This window comes from Eublepharis macularius, chromosome 13 (assembly GCF_028583425.1).
Source record: "Eublepharis macularius isolate TG4126 chromosome 13, MPM_Emac_v1.0, whole genome shotgun sequence".
Lineage (NCBI taxonomy): Eukaryota > Metazoa > Chordata > Lepidosauria > Squamata > Eublepharidae > Eublepharis > Eublepharis macularius.
The window spans coordinates 5,904,266-5,923,771 of record NC_072802.1 but is presented as its reverse complement, the minus strand read 5'-3'; the positions used below and the strand labels follow the sequence as shown (position 1 = coordinate 5,923,771).

Here is a 19,506-nt window from a genome sequence, read left to right as displayed (position 1 = left end):
TGCCGGGCGAGATACGGTGTCAGGCCGCCGAGGGGCCGCGGAAACACCTGTTTCCAGGCGGCGGGAAGGTGGCGGGAAAGGCCACGAGCGGCGGCCCCGGCCCTCCCTTCCCCTCCCCGGCGGCTCATAAACGCGGCTGGGCGTCGGAGCAGTCGGGGCTCCTCTCAGAGCCGCCCGCCCTCCTGTTCCGAGCGGGGGGGGGACCCGCACTGAGGGCCGCTCGACGGCGCGCCCGCGGCCCCGCCAGAACGAGCGGCACTTGCGCCCCCGCTTGGCCAGGGCTGCCCGAGGGCGACCGAGAGCGCGCCGGGCCGCGGGGGAAGGGGCGGCAGCGGCGGCGAGGTGGGGCTTGCTTCTCCCGGCCAAGCCGTCGGGGCAGGCGAGGCGCGGCGCGTGGGGGCGGCCCTATAAAGGGCGGGCGGCGCGGCGGCCGCGGGGCAGAGCCGGCCGAGATGCGAGGCAGGCGGAGAGCCGCGCCGCCACCGAGAGGCGCCCGCCTCGGGCCCGCCGCCGCCGCCGCCGCCCGGTGAATTCGGCCGGCCGGGCGCCCAGCCGCAGCGGGCGGCCATGGCCGAGGTGGGTGGCTTCCTGGGCTCCCCGGACCTGGACTGGCCGGGCCTGGCCTCGTCGCTGGGCAGCGCGCCCCTGGGCGACTCGCCGGGCTTCCTGGCCGAGCGGCTGGGGCAGATCGAGGGGCGGCTGCAGCGGGGCTCACCCACCGACTTCGCCCACCTGAAGGGCATCCTGCGGCAGAGGCAGCTGTACTGCCGGACCGGCTTCCACCTGGAGATCTGCCCCAACGGCACCGTGCAGGGCACCCGCCAAGACCACAGCCGCTTCGGTAAGCCCCGGCCGGGAGGCGTCGCTTCCGAGGCGCCCCGAGGGCACTGCGCGGCGCTTCCCCCCGGCGCGGAGACCCTCGCAGGCGCTCGGCCTCGGTGCAGGTGCCGCGAGCCGAGGGGGGCGCGGGAGGCCCCGCCTGTAGCCGTCCGCGGCTTGCCGAGAACGGCGCTGCCCTCTTCTGCCCGCGGCCGGCTGAAGTTCGCCTTCGCTCTTGCCCCCGGGTGGGCCGCGCTCTTCCGAGGCAGGGAAGGGGCCGCAGCGCTGGCTCCGCGAAGCCGGCCGTGGCCCTTGGGGAGGATCGGGGCCCCGGCTTTCTCTGCCCAGCAGGCTCTGGGCAGCTTTTGCTCAGCCTTCGTCCGCTTTTTCCCCTGGTAAATATAACATTTCGGTTTGGAGAGGAGAAACCACTCTTGTGTGCGCTTGCTCGGAAGTCAGTCCCACAGATCGGCTGGGACTCCTGCAAAGGGTTGGTGCCCAAGGCCCCCGGGTGCCTTCGGCAGCCCTTTGGCATCATGAGGTTAGGCAGGTCCTCCCGGGTGCCAGAGCTGTGTCAGGGCAGCCTTTACTTGGCTCCGGAGAGCCTTGAATTGTTCCCCGGGTGAAAGACGTTCCTGGGAAAAGTGACAGAAATACACCTTGTTCCTTCTATCTTTGCCTCCATCCCAGCCCTTGTTCCTCCACCCCCAATTCTACACAGGCAACTGTGATCTAAAGATAGGATTCCTTCCAGTTCTAAGAGAGAATCTGATGGTGTAACACTAACCACTGGTTCAGAAGAGCAGCTTCCAGTGACCTGCCTTGGACTTTCTTCCAAGTAGGCATGGTTAGTTTGGGCATGCAAATCCCCGGCGCCCTGTTAAAAGCAGCAATGCTTTTTTCATTAGATTTGCAAGGTGAAGATGAAGAGTTAACCGTACTGTGCTTTCAATAAATGGAAGCATTAGCATTCCATAAGTGTTTCAGCAATTGGTATCCAGCTATGTAAGTGAGACCAGGCTGTCGATATAAAATATTATAGATTTCTGCTCCAGGCTTTTCCCAAAGGCAGCATAAAATAAATTGTTATTTTGTTGTAATTGGAGGGCAGAGCCTTGGGAGACTGCCCTGGAATCTTCAGGTGCAGATCTGAGTTGGCTGGAACGCAGAGAGCTGCCCGGAGCCGCAGAGAAGCCGCGTTCTCCCTTCGCCCTGTGCCCCCAACAGTATTTACATTCCAGAGTGACGGGTTGCAGTGCAGGTTCCAGGAAAGCAGGATCTCAGCCATGATCTCCCACTTCCTTTCTCAAGCAGAACTTCCCTGTTCAGAGGCAGTATGCCTGTGGATACAAGATGCTGGGGGAAAGCACCAGGAGAGGGCTTGTGGGCTTCCCCAACTGGCTGGGAAACAGGAGATTGGATTAGATGGGCTCGCTGCGGTTTGACCCAGCAGAGCTCCCTGCCCCTGTGTTCTTAGGACATTCCCGGTCTCTTGGCAGTTTGAGCTGGATGCGTTCAGGACCACGGCTGCTCTGCAGCGCTTTAGGAAAGTGTGGATCAGCAGGTTCAGCCGAGTGCTTCCCTTGGAGTGGGCTGCCGCATTTGCGCATTTGCATGTTGTTGTCTGCTGTACTGAGGTGACCTGGTCTCTTTAGGCTCTTGGTGGAATTTAGGTGGCTCAGCAGGGTGCATTGACTTGGAAAGGGGCACCGGGCAATGAGTTTGAATCCGGGGTGGGTGGGGGGGTTGAGAGTGGGAGTCTGCCCTTGTAGCTCAGGGGTAGAGCGCATGCTTTGCACTCCAGAAGGTCCTGGGCAGTCTCCAGCGTCTCCATTCAAGGGTCTTGGCTGGGCTGGGCAGGATCTCTCTTGCTGTTGCCAGTCAGAGGAGTCAGTACTGGTCTTGGTAGGCCAGTAGAAGGCATTCACTACTCTTTGCTGGCCTAGCTGATCCACTGAGGGATACATTTCGAAATGCTTGAGCTTTGATTCTGATTTGCTCGACCTCTGAGACTCGGGATTCTCAGAACTAGACTCAGACTCAGCAGAGAGCCCTCAAGGCAGCTGCATGTGGGCTGTAGGGCCTCCTCATGCTGGAAGAGGTTCAGGAAAAGCCATATCATGTCTGGGCCTTCCTATGATGATCAGTCCTAGAATCTGATCTGGGTTTCCTGCATAGGATGCCAAAATGCAGTGAGGGTATAGAGAGTCTGTGCTGGGGGCGGGGGGGGGGCGGTGTTCCGTGGACCTGCAGCTTTCTTGCACTAGAGCTGAGCCTTCTGTGTGCTGAGGAAGAGAGGTTGCGAGCTCCCGCTCAGCTCATGCAAGGTGCCGCAAAGGCCTTCTGGGGCCTCACTGTCACTCACTGTGAATCTAGAGCACCCCCAACAGAGCCCTATGGCTGCACGTGGCTGCACTGCAGGAGGGGTGGGCTGAAGAAGCTTTCCTGTTTCAGATCATTTCATTGAGAGAGAGCCCTGATAAGGGTCTGAAGAAACCCCCGGGGCCTCCAGAATGCAGTATGAGTGCTGTACACTTTGTAACGTGAAGGGCCAGCCTGTCCCAGCCACCACAGGCAGATGGAGACTCTGTGAATGTTTGAGCTTGACAAAGCAGGGCTAGTTTTTAACAAGTAGTTATGAAGAGAGTGATGGGAAAGTTGTTGTCTGGGCTGTGCCTGCGTTGCTGCTGATGTGCTTTTTTAGGATAATTGTAGGAGCGGGATTGTCCCGGGTTCTCTTTAAATTGCAGGTTTATTTCCTTGTAAACTGGAAAATTATGGGCAGCTCCAGTCACTGCGGGGAGGGGTGCAAAAGGAATGCGGTGGCATTCTGACATGTGGTGACCGCAGTGCTGTACAATGAGCTGGAAGATGGGTCAGCGGTGCCCAATGGTCACTACAAGGTCAAGAATATGCATCCAAAACAGTTTATCCTCCTTGGTGATGGTGGAGAGTGCTGTTGAGTTACAGCTGACTTATGGGACGCCTGCTGGGGGGGTTTCAAGGCAAGAGACTAACAGAGGTGGCTTCCCATTGGCTGCTTCAGCAATCCTGGTCTTCGTTGGAGGTCTCCCATCCAATTACTAACCAAGGCTGACCCTGCCTAGTTTCAGAGATCATCATCATCATCAGGGCTTTTTTTCAGGGGGAACGCGGGGGAACGGAGTTCCGGAACCTCTTGAAAATGGTCACATGGCCGGTGGCCCCGCCCCCTGATCTCCAGACAGAGGGGAGTTGAGATTGCCCTCCGTGAGCAGCGCAGAGGGCCATCTCAACTCCCCTCTGCCTGGAGATCAGGGGGCGGGGCCACCGGCCATGTGACCATTTTCTCTGAGGGCAACCCACTGAGTTCCACCACTTCTTTTCCCAGAAAAAAAGCCCTGGGCGGAGGCAAACTTTGAACAGAGATCTTCCAAGCTCCCATTCTTGTAGCTTTGCTGCAGCAGCCCAAAGAATAATCCAGTCTTGATCATTAACAGTCTTTCGAAAGCAATTTGAATGAGGAGGCAGATCCGCTCGAAGGGTTGTGGCCACAACTGTAAGTGCCCCTCTTTTTTCTGTTGAATGTTTTGCCTGCAGCAAGGAACTTTGGGTGAAAGCAGATGCCCTTGCCAAAGTGTGCCTGGAGCCACAGGACTCCGGGATGAACAGGCTATCTATCACCCTCATTCGAAATCTTGATGCTAGGAACAAAGTAGCACAGAAGCCTGTGCGAAGAAGGCTCACGGGTGGGCCTTGAGAAAATTGCCCCCGTGGGCCCCACTGCTTTGAAAAAATGTTTGAGAACTGAATACCATGGCCTGGATCCACAGCCGCGTAAGGAGCAGATACGCTTGCACAACTGGGTTTTTGTATAATTTTGCTGCTATGGAAGTTCCCTGGAGATTTTGTAAACTTTGACATTCATACCCAGGCGCACCTGTTGCCAAACAGTTGCTGAGGTTTTCTTAGCTTAAAAATTTAGATTTGCAGATATTAGTTCAACATCCAGCATGGCTCTAAATCCCCTTGCCTGTGGATCTACTAGTACAAGACAGGACAGGTGCAAGCAGCTGAAGGAATCTTTCAGCAATTGTTTCAGTAACATAACAATGGTTGGCAGGCTGCCTGCTCTCCAGTGGAGGTTCAAAGATCATTCAGCTTTTCAGACATCAGAAATTCCAGTCAAATCTCACAGAATGTGATCTGGAGAGCCTCAGAGGAATAAATGGAACAAATATCTCAGCCATGGAAGGAAAGACAAGATCTGGAAAAACAAAACATGCTTGGCCAGAGAAAACCCTGTTGTACTCAGAAAGGGAATTCTTGATCTGGTCCCAAAAGCCACTCCCAGTGCTGGTAAAATTGGGCAGTTGGAAACTTACCTTACTTTACCTTATGAATTTGAGCTGGTAAGGGGCCAAGTTTATTGCCCACCCCCCCCACCCCCACACACACACATCCAATGTTGAGATTGATATGAGGCTTGTCCTGTTGTATTGCATCATCTGCATTTTTGGCTTTGGTGAGAGGAGAAATTATTGTCGAGGTTATATGATGCACGCTCAGAAAAGTTGCTCTGGCCGTGCCTGAAACTAAAGTTTTATTACTGTTGTTACACTGTTCAAATTGTAAATCCATCTTTCTCCAATTAAGACTCAAGATGGGTAATATCCAGTTGAATAAATGAAAACAATACAATCTCAGAAAGAGCTCATTTTAAACTTCTGGAGAATCAGTTTAGTGTAGCAGTTGGACTAGGACCTAGAGACTTCGGTTCAAAACGCTACTCAGCTGTAAAGTTCACTGGATTACCTTAAGCCAGTCACTTTCTCTCAACCCAACCTGCCTCACAGGATTGTTGTGGTAACACAATGGATTAGGGGAAACCATGTACACCACTCTGATTTCCTTACAAGAAGGCAAAATAAAAATATCATAGATAGAATACATTGCTTCAAGCGCTTTTAGAAGAGGAAGGTCTTCACATTTCTCCAAAAATGCTCAAAGATTTCTTGAGGGAGGGAGTTCCAAAGTTGTGAAATCACCACTAAGAAAGTCCTGCCAATTGATTTTGTCTCTTTGCCACAGAAGCCCCACTGCTGAGCCAGCCTTACAGATCTAAGGGGGTGGGGAATTCTGCTCTGATTAACACATATTGATCTACCCACTGTGGTCCTAAGTATTTTACCCAGGAATATCCCATTGATTCTGTGGGATTACTCTCTAGTAAGTGTGGTTGGCAGTTGCCAAGAGGCTTGGAGAAAAAGATCCTATCCCTTTCATAGAGATTTGATGGGATTTATTTATTGTTTACCTCCATGCCTTGAAAGACAAATGCCCACTTCCGCGTGATCCTCTCTGAAGTGGACAGGACGGTTTCCTCCAGGCCTCTTGGCAACCATCCTTGTGGGAAGAATGCGCTGCCGGTTGCAATTTAAAATGAATTAGCCAGGAAGAAGAAACCAAGAGCCATTGCACGTGAGAGTCTCTCCCCTCTGACTAATATTTCCCATCATATGTCTCCGCTTTATTTCTTTGCAGTTTTGCCTCTTATCTGTGTCTGAAATTTGGGGGCAGTAGAAATCCAAATGGTAACGTATGCTTGGCAGCATTGCTAAGGAAGGTTTCGGGAAAAGTGGGAAATTGGCACTTTTTAAAGGCATTAGTGGAAATGTTCCTATGCACCCATCATTTATGTTCTTAAAATTACTTTAAATTTAAAAAGTAGAAATTCCACCTAAAGTATTCCAGGCATTTGCGGAGGTGGAAAATATTCTTTGTCATCATGGTCATTTGTCGTCCCATAGGCAACCATGATAGCCTTAAATCCAGAGGAGTTAGTCATGTTAGTCTGTAGTTGCAAAATAGTAGAGTCCAGTAGCACCTTTAAGACTAACCAACTTTATTGTAGCATAAGCTTTCGAGAACCACAGCTCTCTTCGTCAGATGCATTGTTAGATGCATCGTCTGACAAAGAGAGCTGTGGTTCTTGAAAGCTGATGATGCATCTGACAAAAAGAGCTGTGGTTCTCGAAAGCTGACAGTGCATCTGATGAAGAGAGCTGTGATTCTCGAAAGATTATGCTACAGTAAAGTTGGTTAGTCTTAAAGGTGCTACTGGACTTTTTACCATGATAGCCTTGGTGCTGAAATTCGGCTCATATATCATGTAGGTGTCAGACTATGGAATCCCAGTTATCCAGAGTTCGTCTCACCCCCCCCCCCCCTGCAAGAAGCACAAGGTTTCTTGGTTTCAAAGGTTTATTGGAAGAATATGCCCAGGATACAGGTGTCCACAATCCAAAGGCTTGAGGCCCTTGGCTGAACGAAAGCTTTGTTGAGAATGACACATGAAATGAAAGTAACAACACTTCAAACACCCATTCCCAGCCTCCCCCCTTAGTCCTGTCTGCGAAGGCCTGGGAAGGCAAGGACGTCAAGGTCTTCGGCCGGAACGGGCTGATAAGAACTCTTCGCTCCCATGGATATATGCGGCCTGGGCACCACCTGGGCCTAGAGGGAGGAAAACTAAACAACTACAGATTATAGCAAAGTAAAATGGCGTAACTCTGGCTTGAGAACTGACAAGCAAACTGACACTCTGACAGTAGGATTTATCTACAAGGGACCCACTTGCTTATTTCACTGCAGCAGTTGGAGCCAGAAGTATGAAACAATCTAATATGTGCAGCTCCCATCAACAAGACTGTATCGTGTAGCAAGTCTGGAAGTAGCCATGGCATGCTCGTTCAGTGTATATCCATGATATCCTTGCTGCCAAGAGTTGCTGTGACCACCCCTCCTGAGGTCCCTGAGGTGTGCTGCAGAAGTGCATGTAACCCCTTCCTCCACTTTGGAACCAAGAGTGGTTGAGTAGTGTGAAGTCCTTCCATGTGAAACTTTGAAATCTTGGAGCTGCCAAGAGGAAATTACGAGATGTAACCCAACCAGTGTGGGTCAGGTATGCCCACGTAGGACTGGACACTCCAGTCGTTCTATTAATAGAAGATCCTTATTCCAGGTTGTTTTGCAAACCTTCTTCTCCCTGCCTATTCCTTCATCAGTGTGCGCGATTTCTCCGAATGCTGCTAGCTAGTGTTTATGTATCCTAATTTGAGTGAATCTAGTACTCTGTTAAGGCATCCATGCTGAGCAAAATCTCTGACTTTGAATGGCAGCTCAACCTCTCTTGCTGTAACAGACCATCATGGCCTACTTCAGTATAGTTTCCTGTATCTGTTGGAGCCAGAGCCTTTGCAGCCACGCTTAGAAAGGCAGGGTGGAAGCCAGGAGAACTGGGCCGGCTCTAGGTAGTTTGCTGCCCCAAGCAAGGCACAGCCGCCTCTTCTGGGCTTCTAGTCAGGCCCAACCCAAGCTTCTGCCGTCTGGCTGGTGGTACCGCAGGCCCAACAGGAGATTCCGGCTCCTTCCTGTGCCTCTGAAGCCTGGGAACCACCCAGGCCTCTGGGGCACATGGATGCTCTCCTCATTGTACCATCCCAGGATGCAGTTCTGGTGGCTTGGCTGGAGGACCACGTGGCCCCGTAGCACCATCGTGGGAAGAGTGAGGTTGAACCTGCTGCTGTGTGCCAGAGTTGTTCCCCACAAGGTCAGTGTGTGCAAAAGTCCCCTTTATTGGAATTTAGAACTGTAAAACATGCAAAAATTGACGCAAGATTCAATTTATTGCCCATTATTGCAAAGCTGGGTTCTCTGTATATCCCTGATGTTGAAGGAGCCTTGGTTAAGTAACACACTCCTGTTTAACTGGACTTTCTAGAGAATCTCAGGCTTGTTTACAACATTGAAATGTATCCAGTACTAGCAAAATGTCTATCATGGCGAGAAATTAGGCCCCATAGTACTGTATGGACCTCTGGAAGGATGCGGTTCTGCTTATGTTGTGCACCCCTAGTAGTTTCCCTATCAATGGGGCCTGGGTTGGAGTAGGAGGCTGGCTGTCACACCCCCTGCCAACTTTCATAGAATCATAGAGTTGGAAGGGGCCATACAGACCATCTAGTCCAACCCCCTGCCCAGTGCAGGATCAACCTAAAGCATCCCTGACAAGTATTCATCCAGCCTCTTCTTGAAAACTGCCAGTGAGGGGGAGATCACCACCTCCCTAGGCAGCTGATTCCACTTTTGAACTACTCTGACCGTGAAAAAGTTTTTCCTAATATCCAGCCGGTACCTTTCTGCATGTAATTTAAGCCCATTGCTTCGTGTCCTACCCTCTGCTGCCAACTGGAACAGCTCTTTGCCCACCTCCAAATGACAGCCTTTCAAATATTTAAAGAGAGCAATCATGTCCCCCCTCAACCTCCTCTTCTCCAAACTAAACATTCCCAAAGCCCTCAGTCTTTCCTTGTAGGGCTCAGTCTCCAGACCCCTGATCATTCTTGTCATTCTCCTCAGCACCCTCTCAATTTTGTCCACATCCTTTTTGAAGTGAGGCCTCCAGAACTGCACACAATACTCCAGGTGCAGCCTGACCAAGGCCGTATAGAGAGGGGCTATGACCTCCTGCAATTTCGACGCTATGGCCCCTTTGATACAACCCAAGATTGAATTAGCCTTTTTTGCCACCGCATCACACTGACTGCTCATATTCAGTTTACAATCCACTCTTACCCCAAGATCCCTTTCACATATAGTACTGCCCAGAAGTGTATCCCCCCTCCAGTATTTGTGCTTCCTATTTTTGTGGCCCAGATGTAATACTGTGCACTTGTCTTTGTTGAATTGCATCCTATTCACAGCTGCCCACTTCTCCAGGTCTTGTTGAATTTTAATTCTATCTTCTTGGGTGTTTGCTACTCCTCCCAATTTGGTATCATCAGCATATTTAATGAGCAGCCCTTCCACTCCTTCATCCAGATCATTGATAAAAATATTGAAAAGTACCGGGCCCCAAACCGAGCCCTGCGGTACCCCACTGGACACCTCCCTCCAATCTGATGAAATGCCATTGACCACCACTCTTTGAGTGAGGTCCTCCAACCCGTTCCCTATCCACCGAACTGTCCTATAGTCTACTCCACAGTCTTCCAGTTTGCCCATCAGAATGTCATGGGGGACCTTATCAAAAGCTTTACTGAAATCCAGATAAATCACGTCAACAGAGTTCCCCCCATCCAGTAAGCTGGTCACTCGATCAAAGAAGGAAACCAGGTTGGTCTGGCAAGATCTGTTGGGGACAAAACCATGCTGACTTCCCCGGATCACTGAGCGGTCCTTCAGATGCTTACAGACTGATCCCTTTAAAATCTGTTCCAACTTTGTTCAACGAAGCAGAGCTCAACAGAAGCCATTAAGAACAGCAGGTCATGCTAGTATATGGCAAAGAGATGGAAGCCAGGGTTAGCTTCTAAGTTACTGTTTGGTCTCCCAGGACACTGCTGGGCATCAGCACAGCCAATAAACAACTGAGCAAGGAACAGCAAGAGAGAATCGGCTGCACTTGCCGTAACTGATTGTTTTATTTTATTATTTTATTCAACTTTTAGCCTGCACTCCCCACAAATGGGCTCAGGGCAGGTTACATCAGGCATAAATACAATTTAAAATCACAATAAAATCATACAGTTATAATACACATAAATTTGCAGTTTGTACTCCCCCAAATGGCGGTCCTCATCCTTAACATCCATCCCTACTGACAGTACATGGGGTGGGGCAACATTTGAGCTGGACTGATTTGTATGGGGGGCTAAGATGATAACAGCCCCCTCCCACCAGGAGATTGGTAGGGAGGCTCACCAGATAGCACAGAACGCCCTCAACCATATGCCTACCAGAACATCTCTGTCTTACAGGCCTACTGAAAGGATAGGTTGGCCCAAGTGTCCACAGACAGAGAGTTCCACCAGGTTGGAGCCAGGACCAAAAAAGCCCTGGCTGTGGTCGAGGCCAGTCAAGCCTCCTTGGGGCTGGGGACCACCAGCAATTGTTTCTCAGCAGATCTAAGTGACCCTTGAGAAGTTAGCTGGAGTCTGTACCTTCAAGAGCAGAATCCCCCCAGTGACTTCTTAAGAAGTGCAATAGCTGCCGCATCAGACCAGCCGTAGTCCCACGCAAATAGGACTGGTGGTTCACATGGGAGAACAAGGCTCCATCTGCTAGAACCATTTCCATCAGCTCCTTCTGCCACCTGCTGAGAGACACTCCCAAGCACCTCACTGCACTGTTTCCAGGCACCCTCTTAGTCCAGCACCTTCTTGGAAAGAACAGTAGAGAGAAGTAAGGAGATACCTGGCTGTGCCATTTGTTCAAAGTCCAACAAAAGTCAGGCACTGGTAGCATTGAGAGAAGACTGGAAGCAGACAGGAGGCTTCTGAACTGATAGGCACAGCAGTTTCTTAGCGATTTCTTAGATAGTGAGACCCACCACTTGCCTCCTGGACCTGTGTCCGTTGTGGCTGGTGACAGCCAGTAGCGATGGACTACAGGATTCCTTGGAGGCCATTATCAACTTGTCGTTGAGCTCCAGGGTTTTTCCCAGGGCATTGAAGGAGGCAGTGGTGAGACTGCTCTTAAAGAAACCATCAGTGGATCCTGCCGACCCAGTCAGTTACTGCCCAGTTTTGAACCTTCCGTTTCTGGGCAAGGTGATTGAGCGGGCGGTGAAGACACCAGAGGTTTCCTGAAGGATACCTCAGCCCTGGATCCCCTCCAGTCCGGGTTTTGTCCAGGTCATGGGACTGAGATATTGCTGGTCGCCCTCACGGATGATCTTTGCGGACACTTGGATCGAAGTGGATCGGCACTGCTGATATTATTAGGTCTTTCAGCAGCATTCGATACAGCTGATTACGATCTCTTGACCCACTGCCTCACCAGTGTGGGGATACAGGGGGCAGCACTACAGTGGCTAGTCTCTTTTCTCCATGGTCAGGGACAGAGGGTGGCACTGGGGGAGAAATTGTCCTCTCGCTATCCGCTGGTATGCAGTGTGCCACAGGGGGCAATACTCTCCACTACTGTTTAACATCTATACGCGCCCTCTCGCCCAGCTGGTGCAAAGCTTTGGTCTTGGGTATCACCAGTATGCTGATGACACCCAATTATATCTGTTGATGGATGGCCGGCCTGGATCGGCCCCAGATGTCCTGGAGCGGGCTTTTGAAGCCGTGGCTGGATGGTTGAGGCAGAGTCAGCTGAAATTAAATCCCATGAAGTCGGAGATCCTGTACTTGAGTCGCGGACGAGTGGATTCGGGACCCCAGCTTCCTGCCCTCGATGGGGCAGTACTTGTACCGGCCCCAAGAGTCAGGAGCCTGGGAGCGATCCTGGATGCCTCCTTGAATATGGAGGCTCAGGTCTCTGCGGTTCCTTTTTCCATCTACGACAGACTAGGCAGCTTGCCTCCTGTCTCTCAAGCCATGACTTAACTACAGTGATCCAGGCAATGGTCGCCTCTAGGCTAGACTACTGTAACGCGCTCTACGCAGGGCTTCCCTTGAATGTGATCCGGTGGTTGCAACTGATCCAAAATGCAGCAGCGCATGTCATCACCAAAGTGCCGAGAAGTGCACATATTACACCAATACTGTGCCAGCTGCATTGGTTACCAGTGGAGTGCTGGATCAAATTCAAGGTTTTGGTATTAACCTGTAAAGCCCTATGTGGATTGGGACCTGCATATCTTTGAGACTGCCTCTCTCCATATGTGCCCCAGAGGATGCTTTGATCTAGTGAAAAACGACTATTAATGGTCCCCGGCCCCAGGGAGGCCCGCCCAACATCAACCAGAGCTCCAGCCTGGTGAAACACTGTCTAATGAGACCAGGGCCCAGCAGGATCTGTTATTGTTCTGCCAGGTCTGTGAGACGGAGCGGTTCCGCCAGGCGTATGGTTGATGCAGGGTCGGGCCCCTGCTGGCCGAATAGGGTAGAGCAGAGCCCTCCCTATCAAAACATCCACCTCCAAAGAAACTTTAGTGACTGTGGAAATGGTTGAACTGAATTAATTTAGTGCTGTTCTGTATTTATATTTTAAATATTTATATTGTATTTATTGTGTTTTTAACTGTAATTTTTTAATGTGCATAAATGTAATCCGCCCTGAGCCTTCTAATGTGAGGAGGGTGGAATAGAAATCAAAACAAACAAACAAATAAATAGATACAATCGCCTGCAAAATATGACAGCCTCTAATTTAAATTATTTTTTTCCTTCTGTGAGTGGTGAACTACCCCCTGTGCTTCCATGCACGTGTGTAATTTTCCTTTTAACTTGATAGTATTGCCAACTCTCACCGTATGAGCTGGACATGATTTCTGTAAGCCAGTTTTGTGCTGCCTTAACAAATGGTTTACTGACCTTTTAGCAATGGTGGCTTTAGATACCTCTGCTGTTGTTCCTTGATTGTTGCCTCTTTGCAAAGACTCTTTGCTTGTCTCGTGAAAGGGCTTCTGATAGCAGCTGGGACCTTAGGGGGAGAGCAGTATATGCAAGTGCTGCTTACCAACAGCATCTGCTCCAGCTCACAAAAGACCTAGAGAGCTGCTATAGCATAGTGGTTAAGTGGTTGGGTTGCAAATCAGCACTCTGCTGGTTTAAATCCCACTACTGCCATGAGTTCAGCAGGTGGCCTCTCCTCTCAACGCCAGCTGTATTGTGGGGGTAATAGCAACACTAACTTTATTCACTGCTCCAAGAGGGGCACTAATCTGTCTAGAAGTGTGGTATATAAATGCAGTTGTTACTTTTTTTTTTTTTTGCTGATCCTGGTACATCAGCGCCCTTATTGCTGTCTTTTGACTTTGCCTCTTGGAAGACTTTGTGAATTGCTAACACTGTCATACTCCCCCCCCCACCCCCTCAATTGTTAGAAGTTAAATACTTGGCTGAGAGAAGTTGTGTAGCTGCACCTTGTCTCTAGAGCATATGCAGATAAATAAGTGTGCATGAACACAAAGACAGTGCCCACCCTGCCATTTCATGTAACTGCTAAGGTATACTTCTGCCCTGACCTGGATAACTCAGGTGAGCCAAATCTCAGAAGCTAAGCAGGGTTAGCCTTGGTTAATAATTGGCTGGGAGACCTCAAGCAAAGATCAGGGTTACTTTGCAGAGCCAGGCAATGGCAAACTACCTTCCTTGGTCTGTTGCCATGAAAACCCCACCAGGGGTCACCATAAGTCAGCTATGACTTGAGGGCACCACACACCCAAAGTATACTTCGAACTATTGGTAACACTGTTGTAGGACAGTTCTGTTTCCCTACTATATTTTCACCCTGACCTGGATGGCCTGGGCTAGCCCGATCTCATCATATCTCGAAAGCTAAGCAGGGTGCGTGCTGGTTAGTACTTGGATGGGAAACCACCAGGGAAGACCAGGCTTGCTTGTCTCTTGCCTTGAAATCTCTACAGGGTCGTCATAAATTGGATGCCACTTAATGGCACTTACCGCTATATAGGAGACAAAACAAGCATTCTCTTAGGTCATTGCTAAGGAAATGCAGTACACGGAATAGCAGCCTACAACAGAGGAGGGGCTGTCAGTGGGGCATACTCAGTGTGTGGCTTAGTCAGGGAGCCTGTTTTCACCATTAATATGTTGAGACGATGAAGTAGTATATTCCCTGTGCTCTTAAAATAACTTTAAATTTTTCTCTCTCTCCATTTTTTTCTTTTAAAGGGATCTTGGAATTCATTAGCTTGGCTGTAGGGTTGGTTAGTATCCGTGGGGTGGACTCTGGACTTTACCTTGGCATGAATGAGCGAGGCGAGCTATATGGATCGGTAAGTGTTAAATTCCTAGGGATTTGTGGAAAGCCAAAATAAAGGCTTTGTTGTGGCTTGATATTATCTGATACGCATTATTTGTGGCTTTGCCTTTCCCACTTGGTGTAATGAATTTGGAAGGACGCCCTGGAATCCCAGCAGTAGGCGAATAACAATGGTACCCTTTGTGGCCCTGAATAGTATTGTGGGGAAAAGTTGTGGCTTTCTGGATTAGGATTAGGAGATTGAATCTGATGCCTCCACTGGATTGAACATGAGTGCAGATTCTTCACAGAAAATTCTTTATACATTTAAAATAGTAACACAGTAATAATAATAACAACAACAACAACATTCAATTTATATACCACCCTTCAGGGCAACTTAACAGCTACTCAGAGTGGTTTACAAAGAATGTTATTTTTGTCCCCACAACAATTACCCTGTGAGGTGGGGTGATGTTCTGTTGTACCTCTGTGGGGAGCTTATTCCAAAGCCTTGGGAGTCCCCTCAAAAAAGGCCTATTTGCTTCTGATCTGATGTCTTCCATAAAAATGGCTCTTGGGCTATGGCTGTCTCACTACATACAAGTGGGAGGGGGTTCATACCAGGAGAAGAGCTCCCTGTGCGGGTTCCTATCCATGTAGGGGTGAGCATCAACGGCACCTGGCACTTTTTGTGCGCAGAGTACTGAGCTACAGTCCAAAGCCAGCTCTGTGCTGACTTCCAGCTAGATTGAAAATCTTCAGGCCAGGATTCTGTCTGGATTCCACTTTCAACAGGCTACAAAAGTTTCCGCAGTGGCGTGCCCCAAATGGACGCTGGATTGAACGCTGCATGATTTATTAAGTGGTAAAGCAGATTCTCATGACTTTTCTTTGTGGGTCCTGGGAATGTCTAGCCTGCCAGTCACAAATCCACCTCCTGTGAGAGGATGTCTTCGTGGGCTACTCAGTTCAGTTCCATGTCCAGGTTTGGCTGTGGGCTCAAAGACAGCCCATGCTAGAGGCATCACAGTATCACTGTCAGCAGATGATTCCTGGCCTTAACTATTTTAGGGATATGACTTCAGGGTATCTTTACTGCCTCGGCTCTTTAGGCATGACCTCAGCATGTGGTTATGTTGCTTCTCAGAATCACAGGCCTGAACAGAACCTCCAGGACAACGTTGTTCAGTCCTCTGCAGTGCAGATCCCTTCCTAAAACTAAGGCACCCCTACCGGATCTGAGAGCACAGAAATGAGAGGCCAAAGAATGCACAGGATTGGGTGGGAGCACTTTGGACTGCAGCTAAGAGCTCACACGAGTGTGCATGCTACACAATAATAGAGTTTGCTCCACGAAGAAAACCAAAGTTTGGGAGAAGAGTTTAGCCTAGCCTAGTTTAGCCTAGCCTTCTCTGTGGCATGATGGTTTTCTGCAGGCAAAGCTGAGGGAGCAAGGTATAAAAGAGAATTCAGTCTTAAGACTGGACATGCAATCTGAAATGGGATTACGCCCAGGAGGGGTTACAGCCTCTTCTGCTCTCTAGGAGAAACAGGCCACAGCTTGGCATCCTTGTGTCATCCTGCAGTCTTCTTCACAGCCAGGAATGGTGACAGGGGTCCTTTCCCCTTCCCTCCAGTGTGCACTTCTAAATAGAGGTGGGCACAGACAGGGAAAAACCCACGGGGCCATGGGTCTGTGGTCCATGGCGTTTCACGGACCACACATTTTTCATGGTCCAACACTGTTTTGCAAACCGACTGGTTCGTCGGTCCAGGCCAGCACCAGGAGCACTTTAACCCCTCCCCTTGCTCCAGCAGACTGGGGTGCCACCAGTCAGCTGGAGCAAGGGGGATTTAAATATTAAAGCACTCCCGGCACCAGTGGGAGCCCCAGGGGACGTGCCAAGGGGCGCGTCAGTGGGTGTGCCAACAGCACCGGGAGCGCTCTACCCCCCCCCCCCCCGCCGCCGCTGCCGCCTTGCTCTAGCTGGTGGGCCACCAGTCAGCTGAAGCAAGGGGCCATTTAAATGTTAACACACAGCGACTCCAGTTGGTGGAAGATTTCATGCATGGTGTGGAGCTCTTTACTGGGAAAGGATTTGCGGGGAGGCTAAAATCTTCATAGCCTGCCAGTCTTTATGGTGAAAAGCAAACTGTACCCATGGAAACTGAACTAGGAACTAAGCCTAGTTTGTTGCACCTTCATTAAAACATTTGTACAATGAGTTTAAAGCATTTTTTTAACATAGGCAACAAAATAGGCAGTCATCTTATGTTAGCCTTTTGTAGGGGTTACTGCACAGTTCAAGAATGTCCCTGCAGTGACACCCTGTTAGCCCAGGAGATGAGAAGATCTGGAGAAGATCTGAAAGCTCACATCTTTCAGGTCTGTTTTCCAAGATAATGAAATCTTCTGGTGTGTGATGCATGCACACACACACAGAGGTAATCACAATTGATATTCTAAGTTCATCCTTTTTGTGGCAATTTAAATTGCTTTCATGCAGTGTAGTAGCTAGAAAGTAAGACTAGGAGCTGGGAAACCCAGATTCAAATCCTGCTCTGCCATGGAAGTTCACTGGGTGACTGTGGACCACTCAATCTCTCTCAGCCTAACTACCTCAGAAGGTGGTAGCTGTGGAGATAAAATGGATGAACGGAGAATGATATAAGCCCCTTTGGCTTCCCATTGAGGAGAAAAGTAGGGTATAGATAGCTATAAGCCAATTATTCTGGGGCTAAACACTTATACTCCAGTCCTCTGTATATTCAAAAGTAATTATCGCTGTATTTCATACAGGTTACTCCAGATAAGCATACACAAGGCTAGAAGATGAAGTATAGTTTGAGAGTCACATTTGAGATTTTTATAATTTAATTTATTATATTTATATTCCGCCCTCCCCGCTTTCGCAGGCTCAGGGCGGATAACAAATACAAACAAGAATATCACCAAAACTGAAATGAGAGACACCAAGTGTGAGATATTTTAATAATAACTCATATGTTGTAGATTTGGGTGGAAGGCCAAGCTAAGGCCTAGCCGCACTTGCAACATTGCTGGGTCTCTCAGCTCAGAGCCAAGCTACAAGTGACGCCTGACACAGGTTGGACACTTGTCAGCTTCCCTCAAGTTTTGATGGGAAATGTAGGCGTCCTGGTTTTACAGCTTGGCTCTCCATTACAGCTGCAAGACCGGGATGCCTACATTTCCCATCAAAACTTGAGGGAAGCTGACAAGTGTCCAACCTGTGTCAGGCGTCACTTGTAGCTTGGCTCTCAGATTCAGCTGGTGCCAGGGGGCATCACCTTGCTTGGTGTTTCCTCCCGTGCATCCTCTGTCTGGATCCAATCTGAGCACCTCTGCTTGCCCCACTTCTGGATAGAATAACTTCTTCCCCTCCTGTTCTTCTTTTGGTCCTACATCAGCACAGATTGTCATGAAACCCATACAAAGCCGCAAGGATTTTTATTTATATAAAATTCTTGATTTATTCAGTTGTAAGATTCCATTTGCCAGGGTACAAGTGATGGGAGAGACCCTCATGCCCTGCTGGCAGGCTTTCTGGGAGTATTTGGCTGGCATTGGTGGGAGACAGCATGTTGGAGTAGGTGGATCTCAGAGGGTTACCTCAAGTCGTGGCACACTTGCCTGTCTACATTTGTGAGCCATGACAGATAATGGAACCTTTAGGTTTAATGTCTGTTTCTCTGAGTGTTGGGGACAAACCGCAAGGAACGCTACTTACGGGCTTCCAGAGACACCTGGCTGTCCTCTGTGAGACATCAAATGGATTCTTGTTCTAATCCAACAGGGATTTACTTAATGTTGTTACGTGCAGTGGAAGTCTGATTATCTCTCTTTCTCTGTCTTCTCCCCGACTCCCATCCTCTTCACACAGAAGAAGCTCACAAGAGAATGTGTTTTCCGTGAGCAGTTTGAAGAAAACTGGTACAATACCTATGCCTCGACTCTGTACAAACACACTGATTCTGAGAGACAGTATTATGTTGCTTTGAACAAGGACGGCTCCCCCAGAGAAGGGTACAGGACTAAAAGACACCAGAAATTCACTCATTTTTTACCCAGGCCAGTGGAGCCTGCTAAGATCCCTGCAATGTACAGAGATCGCATCCACTACAAGTGACGTTCTCTGCCACCTGAGCAGCCAGTGTGTCTGTCCCTTGGGCTCCCAAGGCATTTGCTGGAGCACTGTGTCTTATAGTCATTCCATCCTTCTTTTCAAAACTAGGTAACAAACTGAGAAGCACTACCATGAATCCTGCTACTGCTCATTCCTCGGTATATAGATGTATATCAAGGTCAAGCGCATTTGTGTCAGGTGGGGACAGGAGAAGGACATGGGGTTCTTCAGGCATCATCATTCACTTCTTGAACGGCTTTCTATATCTGGAGGACTACGAAAAAGCAAAAGTTTGCATGGAGAAAAGGTCGTTTTTGTACCAGCAACATAATGAAGATGATTGCAGGAAAGAAGGCCATGGAATTACTCCTCTGCTGCTCATATGTTTGAACCTGTTGGGGGCCCTTCAGATGGTATCCACCAAAGAGAAGGGGCTGTTGTCTGTGCTACTTGGGTTCTGTTGGAGTGCTTGTAGTAGATTTGCCGTAGGTGTTGCTAGGCAAAGCCCTACAGTGGTCTCCAGAGGCTTCACATCCATGTGGGGAAACGAGGGGCAGAGACCACAGAGAATCCAGATGAAACCTGACAGCATGCAGTCCTGAGGGGCTGTGTGCATGTGCACATTGCTGCCTGCTTTTGGGGAAATAGAGCAGGAGTGAGTGGGTCATGGAGCCAACATTCTTTAGATGTAAACATACTGTTCATAAGGACAAATTTATTTATAAAGTGTATATTATATTTATTTTATATATTTATTTATTTCAAAAGTATTTTATTTTTAAAGTAGAGCTATTATGGCCCAACTTTCAACAGAAAGCATATGGTCTTACTGAAACAGGAA

The 19,506-nt window shown here is 49.4% G+C and overlaps 1 protein-coding gene across 2 annotated transcripts; it reads left to right on the top strand.

Annotated features, from left to right (window-relative positions):
• The first annotated feature begins 453 nt into the window (after window positions 1-453).
• On the top strand, window positions 454-19,506 carry FGF16 (fibroblast growth factor 16). 2 transcript variants are annotated; one of them, XM_054996691.1, is made up of 3 exons: window positions 454-841; window positions 14,448-14,551; window positions 18,426-19,506. In XM_054996691.1, the coding sequence occupies exons 1-3, from the start codon at window positions 568-570 to the stop codon at window positions 18,666-18,668; spliced, it is 621 nt and encodes a 206-aa protein (XP_054852666.1). In that variant the 5' UTR covers window positions 454-567; the 3' UTR covers window positions 18,669-19,506. The 2 variants fall into 2 exon arrangements, with proteins under 2 accessions (XP_054852666.1, XP_054852665.1); XM_054996690.1 differs by having other exon boundaries at window positions 18,423-19,506.

Excerpts from the sequence above, each read along its gene's own strand:
- FGF16 (XM_054996690.1), top strand. The coding sequence starts at position 568 with ATGGCCGAGGTGGGTGGCTTCCTGGGCTCCCCGGACCTGGACTGGCCG. Across the intron at positions 842-14,447 it reads CCAAGACCACAGCCGCTTCG|GGATCTTGGAATTCATTAGC; the intron begins GTAAGCCCCGGC and ends TTTCTTTTAAAG. Across the intron at positions 14,552-18,422 it reads GAGGCGAGCTATATGGATCG|AAGAAGCTCACAAGAGAATG; the intron begins GTAAGTGTTAAA and ends CTCTTCACACAG.